Consider the following 10,171-nt stretch of genomic DNA (forward strand, 5'->3'; position numbering starts at 1 on the left):
TCAAAATCTTTCCAGAAATAAAAAAGGATGGAACACTTCCAAACTTTGATGAGGTCTGAATCACCTTGATACCAAAAACGTATAAGGACATTACAACAAAGGAAAATATCAGGTCATTTTTTCATGAACGTGAACACAATATCCTAAGCAAAATATTAGCAAATTGCCTCCAATGATAAATAAAAAGGATAAACATCATGACCAAATTGGGTTTATCCCAGGAAGGCAAGGTTGGCTTTACATCTGAACATCAATCAGTGTAATTCACCACACTAACAGAATGAAGGAAAAAAACCATATTATCATTTCAGTAGATGCAGAAAAATCATTTGATAAAATTCAACACCCATTCATGGCTCAAAACTCTTGGCAAAATAGGAATGAAAAAGAATTTTCTTAATCTTCTATTAAAGTTCTATTAAAAACCTAGGGCAGAATTATATTTAATAGTGAAATATTAAGAATAACATAAGCATGTCTGCCATCAACTTCTCCATTCAGCATTTTACGGGAGGTAAGTGAATTTAGCAAAATAATTAGTTACAAGGTCATATATAAATACCAAATATTTTTATATACAACAAAATTTGGAAAAAAAAGACACAGCTTGCATGAAAAAATCAAATACTTAGGAACAAATATAATAAAATAAATGTAAAACCTCTACATTAATAACTTCACGTTACTGGGAGAAATTAAAGAAAGCCTAAATAATGAAAGTGTTTACAATGTTCATGGACTGGAAGACTAAATATTGTAATATTGATTCTACCCAAATTTATCTTTAGATTCAATGACGCCCCAATTTTTTTTATTTATTTATTTATTTATTTTTTTAAACATCTTTATTGAAGTATAATTGCTTTACAATGGTGTGCTAGCTTCTGCTTTACAACAAAGTGAATCAGTTACACATATACATATGTTGCCATATCTCTTCCCTCTTGCATCTCCCTCCCTCCCACCCTCCCTATCCCACCCCTCTAGGTGGTCACAAAGCACCGAGCTGATCTCCCTGTGCTATGTGGCTGCTTCCCACTAGTTATCTATTTTACATTTGGTAGTGTATATATGTCCATGACACTCTCTCACCCTGTCACATCTCACCCCTCCCCCTCCCCATATCCTCAAGTCCATTCTCTAGTAGGTCTGTGTCTTTATTCCCATCTTGCCACTAGGTTCTTCATGACCTCTTTTTTTTTTTTTTTTCCCTTAGATTCCATATATATGTGTTAGCATACTGTATTTGTTTTTCTCTTTCTGACTTACTTCACTCTGTATGACAGACTCTAACTCCATCCACCTCATTACAAACACCTCCATTTCATTTCTTTTTATGGCTGAGTAATATTCCATTGTATATATGTGCCACATCTTCTTTATCCATTCATCCGATGATGGACACCTAGGTTGCTTCCATGTCCTGGCTATTGTAAACAGAGCTGCAATGAATATTTTGGTACATGACTCTTTCTGAATTATGGTTTTCTCAGGGTATATGCCCAGTAGTGGGATTGCTGGGTCATATGGTAGTTCTATTTTTAGTTTTTTAAGGAACCTCCATACTGTTCTCCACAGTGGCTGTATCAATTTACATTCCCACCAACAGTGCAAGAGTGTTCCCTTTTCTCCACACCCTCTCCAGCATTTATTGTTTCTAGATTTTTTGATGATGGCCATTCTGACCGGTGTGAGATGATACCTCATTGTAGTTTTGATTTGCATTTCTCTAATGATTAATGATGTTGAGCATTCTTTCATGTGTCTGTTGGCAATCTGTATCTCTTCTTTGGAGAAATGTCTATTTAGGTCTTCTGCCCATTTTTGGATTGGGTTGTTTGTTTTTTTGTTATTGAGCTGCATGAGCTGCTTGTAAATCTTGGAGATTAATCCTTTGTCCGTTGCTTCATTTGCAAATATTTTCTCCCATTCTGAGGGTTGTCTTTTGGTCTTGTTTATGGTTTCCTTTGCTGTGCAAAAGCTTTTAAGTTTCATTAGGTCCCATTTGTTTATTTGTGTTTTTATTTCCATTTCTCTAGGACCTGGGTCAAAAAGGATCTTGCTGTGACTTATGTCATACAGTGTTCTGCCTATGTTTTCCTCTAAGAGTTTGATAGTGTCTGGCCTTACACTTAGGTCTTTAATCCATTTTGAGTTTATTTTTGTGTATGGTGTTAGGGAGTGTTCTAATTTCATACTTTTACATGTACCTGTCCAATTTTCCCAGCACCACTTATTGAAGAGGCTGTCTTTTCTCCACTGTATATGCTTGCCTCCTTTATCAAAGATAAGGTGACCATATGTGCGTGGGCTTATCTCTGGGCTTTCTATCCTGTTCCATTGATCTATATTTCTGTTTTTGTGCCAGTACCAAACTGTCTTGATTACTGTAGCTTTGTAATATAGTCTGAAGTCAGGGAGCCTGATTCCTCCAGCTCCATTTTTCGTTCTCAAGATTGCTTTGGCTATTCGGGGTCTTTTGTGTTTCCATACAAATTGTGAAATTTTTTGTTCTAGTTCTGTGAAAAATGCCAGTGGTAGTTTGATAGGGATTGCATTGAATCTGTAGATTGCTTTGGGTAGCAGAGTCATTTTCACAATGTTTATTCTTCCAATCCAAGAACATGGTATATCTCTCCATCTATTTGTATCATCTTTAATTTCTTTCATCAGTGTCCTATAATTTTCTGCATACAGGTCTTTTGTCTCCTTAGGTAGGTTTATTCCTAGGTATTTTATTCTTTTTGTTGCAATGGTAAACGGGAGTGTTTTCTTAATTTCACTTTCAGATTTTTCATCATTAGTATACAGGAATGCAAGAGATTTCTGTGCATTAATTTTGTATCCTGCTACTTTACCAAATTCATTGATTAGCTCTAGTAGTTTTCTGGTAGCATCTTTTGGATTCTCTATGTATAGTATCATGTCACCTGCAAACAGTGACAGCTTTACTTCTTCTTTTCCGATTTGGATTCCTTTTATTTCTTTTTCGTCTCTGATTGCTGTGGCTAACACTTCCAAAACTATGTTGAATAATAGTGGTGAGAGTGGGCAACCTTGTCTTGTTCCTGATCTTAGTGGAAATGGTTTCAGTTTTTCACCATTGAGGACAATGTTGGCTGTGGGTTTGTCATATACGGCCTTTATTATGTTGAGGAAAGTTCCCTCTATGCCTGCTTTCTGCAGGACTTTTATCATAAATGGGTGTTGAATTTTGTCGAAAGCTTTCTCTGCATCTATTGAGATGATCATATGGTTTTTCTCCTTCAATTTGTTAATATGATGTATCACGTTGATTGATTTGCGTATATTGAAGAATCCTTGCATTCCTGGAATAAACCCCACTTGATCATGGTGTATGATCCTTTTAATGTGCTGTTGGATTCTGTTTGCTAGTATTTTGTTGAGGATTTTTGCATCTATGTTCATCAGTGATATAGGCCTGTAGTTTTCTTTCTTTGTGACATCTTTGCCTGGTTTTGGTATCAGGGTGATGGTGGCCTCGTAGAATGAGTTGGGGAGTGTTCCTCCCTCTGCAATATTTTGGAAGAGTTTGAGAAGGATAGGTGTTAGCTCTTCTCTAAATGTTTGATAGAATTCGCCTGTGAAGCCATCTGGTCCTGGGCTTTTGTGTGTTGGAAGATTTTTAATCACAGTTTCAATTTCAGTGCTTGTGATTGGTCTGTTCATATTTTCTATTTCTTCCTGGTTCAGTCTCGGCAGGTTGTGCATTTCTAAGAATCTGTCCATTTCTTCCAGGTTGTCCATTTTATTAGCATAGAGTTGCTTGTAGTAATCTCTTATGATCGTTTGTATTTCTGCAGTGTCAGTGGTTACTTCTCCTTTTTCATTTCTAATTCTATTAATTTGAGTCTTCTCCTTTTTTCTCTTGATGAGTCTGGCTAATGGTTTATCAATTTTGTTTATCTTCTCAAAGAACCAGCTTTTAGTTTCACTGATTTTTGCTATTGTTTCCTTCATTTCTTTTTCATTTATTTCTGATCTGATCTTTATGATTTCTTTCCTTCTGCTAGCTTTGGGGTTATTTTGTTCTTCTTTCTCTAATTGCTTTAGGTGCAAGGTTAGGTTGTTTATTCGAGATGTTTCCTGTTTCTTGATGTAGGCTTGTATTGCTATAAACTTCCCTCTTAGAACTGCTTTTGCTGCATCCCATAGGTTTTGGATCGTCGTGTCTCCATTGTCATTTGTTTCTAGGTATTTTTTGATTTCCCCTTTGATTTCTTCAGTGATCACTTCGTTATTAAGTAGTGTATTGTGTAGCCTCCATGTGTTTGTATTTTTTACAGATCTTTTCCTGTAATTGATATTTAGTCTCATAGCGTTGTGGTCGGAAAAGATACTTGATACGATTTCAATTTTTTTAAACTTACCAAGGCTTGATTTGTGACCCAAGATATGATCTATCCTGGAGAATGTTCCATGAGCACTTGAGAAAAATGTGTATTCTGTTGTTTTTGGGTGGAATGTCCTATAAATATCAATTAAGTCCATCTTGTTTAATGTATCATTTAAAGCTTGTGTTTTCTTATTTATTTTCATTTTGGATGATCTGTCCATTGGTGAAAGTGGGGTGTTAAAGTCCCCTACTATGATTGTGTTACTGTCGATTTCCCCTTTTATGGCTGTTAGTATTTGCCTTATGTATTGAGGTGCTCCTATGTTGGGTGCATAAATATTTACAATTGTTATACCTTCCTCTTGGATCGATCCCTTGATCATTGTATAGTGTCCGTCTTTGTCTCTTGTAATTGTCTTTATTTTAAAGTCTATTTTGTCTGATATGAGAATTGCTACTCCAGCTTTCTTTTGATTTCCATTTGCATGGAATATCTTTTTCCATCCCCTCACTTTCAGTCTGTATGTGTCTCTAGGTCTGAAGTGGGTCTCTTGTAGACAGCATATATATGGGTCTTGTTTTTGTATCCATTCAGCCAGTCTGTGTCTTTTGGTGGGAGCATTTAATCCATTTACATTTAAGGTAATTATCGATATGTATGTTCCTATTCCCATTTTCTTAAATGTTTTGGGTTTGTTATTGTAGGTGTTTTCCTTCTCTTGTGTTTCTTGCCTAGAGAAGTTCCTTTAGCATTTGTTGTAAAGCTGGTTTGGTGGTGCTGAACTCTCTCAGCTTTTGCTTGTCTGTAAAGGTTTTAATTTCTCCATCAAATCTGAATGAGATCCTTGCTGGGTAGAGTAATCTTGGTTGTAGGTTTTTCTCCTTCATCACTTTAAGTATATCCTGCCACTCCCTTCTGGCTTGCAGCGTTTCTGCTGAAAGATCAGCTGTTAACCTTATGGGGATGCCCTTGTGTGTTATCTGTTGTTTTTCCCTTGCTGCTTTTAATATGTTTTCTTTATATTTAATTTTTGATAGTTTGATTAATATGTGTCTTAGTGTGTTTCTCCTTGGATTTATCCTGTATGGGACTCTCTGTGCTTCCAGGACTTGATTAACTATTTCCTTTCCCATATTAGGGAAGTTTTCAACTATAATCTCTTCAAATATTTTCTCAGTCCCTTTCTTTTTCTCTTCTTCTTCTGGGACCCCTATAATTCGAATGTTGGTGCGTTTAATGTTGTCCCAGAGGTCTCTGAGACTGTCCTCAGTTCTTTTCATTCTTTTTTCTTTATTCTGGTCTGCAGTAGTTATTTCCACCATTTTATCTTCCAGGTCACTTATCCGTTCTTCTGCCTCAGTTATTCTGCTATTGATCCCATCTAGAGTATTTTTAATTTCATTTATTGTGCTTGTCATCGTTTCTTGGTTCCTCTTTAGTTCTTCTACGTCCTTGTTAAATGTTTCTTGCATTTTGTCTATTCTATTTCCAAGACTTTGGATCATCCTTACTATCATTATTCTGAATTCTTTTTCAGGTAGACTACCTATTTCCTCTTCATTTGTTAGGTCTGGTGTGTTTTGACCCTGCTCCTTCATCTGCTGTGTGTTTTTCTGTCTTCTCATTTTGCTTATCTTACTGTGTTTGGGGTCTCCTTTTCACAGGCTGCAGGTTCGTAGTTCCCGTTGTTTTTGGTATCTGTCCCCAGTGGCTAAGGTTGGTTCAGTGGGTTGTGTAGGTTTCCTGGTGGAGGGAACTAGTGCCTGTGTTCTGGTGGATGAGGCTGGATGTTGTCTTTCTGGTGGGTTCGTCCCCGTCTGGTGGTGTGTTTTGGGGTGTCTGTGGCCTTATTATGATTTTAGGCAGCCTCTCTGTTAATGGATGGGGCTGTGTTCCTCTCTTGCTAGTTGTTTGGCATGGGGTGTCCAGCACTGTAGCTTGCTGGTCGTTGAGTGAAGCTGGGTCTTGATGTTGAGATGGAGATCTGTGAGAGATTTTCACCGTTTGGTATTACGTGGAGCTGGGAGGTCTCTTGTGGACCAGTGTCCTGAAGTTGGCTCTCCCACCTCAGAGGCACAGCCCTGATGCCTGGCTGGAGCACCAAGAGCCTTTCATCCACACGGCTCAGAATAAAAGGGAGAAAAAATGGAAAGAAAGAAAAAAAGAGGATAAAATAAAATAAAATAAAGCAATTATAATAAAAAATAAGAAAAAAATTATTAAGAGTAAATTTATTAAGAAAAAAAAATTTTTTTAATTTTTAAAAATAGATTTATTAATTTTTTATACTAAAAATAAGAAAAAAATTATTTAGAAAAAATTTATTAAGAAAAAAAATTTTTTAATTTTTTAAAATAAAAAATATGAAAAAACTTATTAAAAATTTTTTTAAAAATAGAAAATAAGGAAAAAATTATTAAGAAAACATTTATTAGGGAAAAAAAAATTTTTTAAGCCAAAAAAAAAAAAAAAAAAAAAAAAAAACGGACGGACCTAACCCTAGGACTAACGGTGAGAGCAAAGCTATACAGACAAAATCTCACCCAGAAGCATACACATCTACACTCACAAAAAAAAGGAAAAGGGGAAAAGTTAATATATCCTGCTCCCAAAGTCCATCTCCTAAATTTGGGATGATTCGTTGTCTATTCAGGTATTCAACAGATGCAGGCACATCAAGTTGTTTGTGGAGCTTTAATCCGCTGCTTCTGAGGCTGCTGGGAGAGATGTCCCTTTCTCTTCTTTGTTCGTACAGCTCCCGGGGTTCAGCTTTGGATTTGGACCCGCCTCTGCATGTAGGTCCCCTGAGGGCGTCTGTTCCCCGCCCAGACAGAACGGGGTTAAAGGAGCAGCTGATTCGGGGGCTCTGGCTCAGTCAGGCCAGGGGGAGGGAGCGGTTCGGAGGAGGCGGGGCGAGCCTGCGGCGGCAGAAGCCGGCGTGACGTTGCAGCAGCCTGAGGCGCGCCGTGCGCTCTCCCGGGGAAGTTGTCCCCGGATTACGGGAGCCTGGCCGTGGCGGGCTGCACAGGCTCCCGGGAGGGGCGGTGTGGAGAATGACCTGCGCTTGCCCACAGGCTGTTTGGTGGCGGCAGCAGCAGCCTTAGCGTCTCATGCCCGTCTCTGGGGTCCGCGCTGATAGCCGCGGCTCGCACCCGTCTCTGGAGTTCGTTTAAGTGGCGCTCTGAATCCCCTCTCCTTGCACGCCGCGAAATAAAGAGGCAAGAAAAAGTCTCCTGCCTCTTCGGCAGCTGCAGACTTTTTCTCGTGCACCCTCCCGGCTAGTTGTGGTGCGCTAGACCCTTCAGGCTGTGTTCACGCAGCCAACCCCAGTCCTCTCCCTGGGATCCGACCGAAGCCCGCGCCTCAGCTCCCAGCCCCCGCCCGCCCCGGCGGGTGAGCAGACAAGCCTCTCGGGCTGGTGAGTGCTGCTCGGCGCCGAGCCTCTGTGCGGGAATCTCTCCGTTTTTCCCTCTGCGTCCCTGTTGCTGTGGGATCCGCGCTGATAGCCGCGGCTCGCGCCCGTCTCTGGAGCTCGTTTAGGCGGCGCTCTGAATCCCCTCTCCTTGCGCGCCGCGAAACAAAGAGGCAAGAAAAATTCTCTTGCCTCTTTGGCAGCTGCAGTCTTTTTCCCGGACTCCCTCCCGGCTAGCACCGAAGCCCGAGCCCCAGCTCCCAGGCCCCGCCCGCCCCGGCGGCTGAGCAGACAAGCCTCTCGGGCTGGTGAGTGCTGGTCGGCACCGCTCCTCTGTGCGGGAATCTCCGCTTTGCCCTCCGCACCAATGTGGCTGCGCTCTCCTCCGTGGCTCTGAAGCTTCCCCCCTCTGCTACCCGCAGTCTCTGCCCACGAAGGGGCTTCCTAGTGTGTGGAAACCTTTCCTCCTTCACAGCTCCCTCCCACTGGTGCAGGTCCCGTCCCTATTCTTTTGTCTCTGTTATTTCTTTTTTCTTTTGCCCTACCCAAGTACGTGGGGAGTTTCTTGCCTTTTGGGAGGTCTGACGTCTTCTGCCAGCGTTCAGTGGGTGTTCTGTAGGAGCAGTTCCACGTGTAGATGTATTTCTCATGTATCTGTGGGGAGGAAGGTGATCTCCGCGTCTTACTCTTCCGCCATCTTGCCCCTCCCCTCTCACGCCCCAATTTAAAAAAAAAAAAAAAAACAGGATTTTTTTGGATGGGAACTACAAGCTGATTTCAATTTTTTTTTTTTTTTTTTTTTACAAAGGGTCAAGAATAACCAAGACAATCTTGAAGAACAAAGTTGAAAAATCTATACTACTGATATCATGACTTATTATAAAGGTACAATAGTTAAGACACTGTAGCATCGGTACAAGGATGGATAGATAAATTGTTTCAGTCAGAGTCCAGTGAGGAGACAGAAATCACACTAAAGTCTATGTTGGCATGAGCATGGGCCGGAATGTCTTGGTCTCTAGGTTTTACATTTGGCCTACCCTGAATATGAGGAGTCTAGAAGGGCGGAGACTAGGTCTTTGTTGGTCACCACTGTGTCCCCAACATCACCTACCCAGGGCCTGGCTCAGAAGGGGCAGCCAGGAATTCTTGCTGAATGAACATCCGAACAAGCCCATGAAGAGACCCCTTCCTGCACAGATTGACCTTGAAAGCTTATGGGCTGGGAGACAGACCCTGCTTTTCTATTGGAAGGTAACCCCCTGGCCCAGGTAGGCACAGGAAACAGAGCCTGGGTGAGGGTTAAATGCAGGTCCAGTCACCTGGAGGCCAAGGGGCAGGTGAGCCACATGTTGTTGGTCAACTTGCCCAACTGGGAAATGTCAAAGGCGAAGTACAGCTGGTTGATTTACTTGATGTGGTCGCAGGGTATAAGGTAGGCTTCCACCTGCATCTCAGGCCACATGCGTCTGTACTGCACCTTCTCTTCTTGCAGATAGAGCCAGCAGGGCATGGGCGTTTCCAGGGGCTCCTCGATGTAGCAGTACCCCAGGCGTTTGCGCTCACCTGGCTCCCCACAGCGGTTACAGCCCTGCCAGGGCTCCCAGTGGGTGAAGATGAGCTCCTTGCCACCCAGACTCAGGGTCTCATTCTGCAGGGGCTCTTGGCCCAGGCCTTTGTGCATAACATGTAGGGTAGTGACATCTTGGAAATCAATCTCATATTCTACCACGAGGGCATTGTCATTGTCCTCACAGTGATAGAGGCCTGTCTGGGAGGGCTGAGGGTTGGTCACTTGGAGGCTGCTCCCAGGCAGTTTCTTTATGTTAGGCACTGAGGAGAGCAACAAGAGATCCTCCCCCAGAATGGAAGAGAAGTACCAGCATGCCTTGAGATGGTCACACTGCAGGACAACATCATTGCCTGAGAGTAGGGCCTGCTGGCAGAGACTCTTGTAGGCACAGCTGACTAATATCTGGGCCCACGAAGTGGGGAGAGAAAGGCTAAGCAGCCACAAGGTGGCCAACATGGCCACCTACAGACTACAGAAGGAGGCTGGGAACCATCGGGGCATTGTGAAGTCACCCACAGAACTCAGGCATCAGCCATGGGCAGTGGAATGGACCTTGATCCACTGCACTTCCAGGAGTCAGTCCAATTCAGTTCATGTCATCAAATAGCTTAGTGTAGGCTGTAGAGTCAAAAACTCAAATGTCCGCAAGAGATGGGCAGGAAACACAATGAGTGAACCTATGTCAGAACGAGTGAACTAAAAAGTCAAATTATTTGCCCTCCACATACCCAATATACAATGATGGAATGGGTCAAAATGCCCAATTGGAAAGGGGAATAAGGGAAGACACACAGAAAGCACTGGTCTGTATCATTTCTAAAATCTAGT

At 41.8% G+C, this 10,171-nt stretch overlaps 1 protein-coding gene across 1 annotated transcript; it reads right to left on the bottom strand.

Annotated features, from left to right (window-relative positions):
- Positions 1 to 9,178: 9,178 nt before the first annotated feature.
- Positions 9,179 to 9,799, bottom strand: LOC133077654 (protein FAM187B-like). The gene has a single exon (XM_061172442.1). The coding sequence runs from the start codon at positions 9,797 to 9,799 to the stop codon at positions 9,179 to 9,181; it is 621 nt and encodes a 206-aa protein (XP_061028425.1).
- Between the last annotated feature and the right edge of the window lie 372 nt (positions 9,800 to 10,171).

This window comes from Eubalaena glacialis, chromosome 18, assembly GCF_028564815.1.
Source record: "Eubalaena glacialis isolate mEubGla1 chromosome 18, mEubGla1.1.hap2.+ XY, whole genome shotgun sequence".
Lineage (NCBI taxonomy): Eukaryota > Metazoa > Chordata > Mammalia > Artiodactyla > Balaenidae > Eubalaena > Eubalaena glacialis.

Bases quoted from the DNA above. Each gene is read 5' to 3' on its own strand.
- LOC133077654 (XM_061172442.1), bottom strand. From the start codon at position 9,799: ATGTTGGCCACCTTGTGGCTGCTTAGCCTTTCTCTCCCCACTTCGTGG.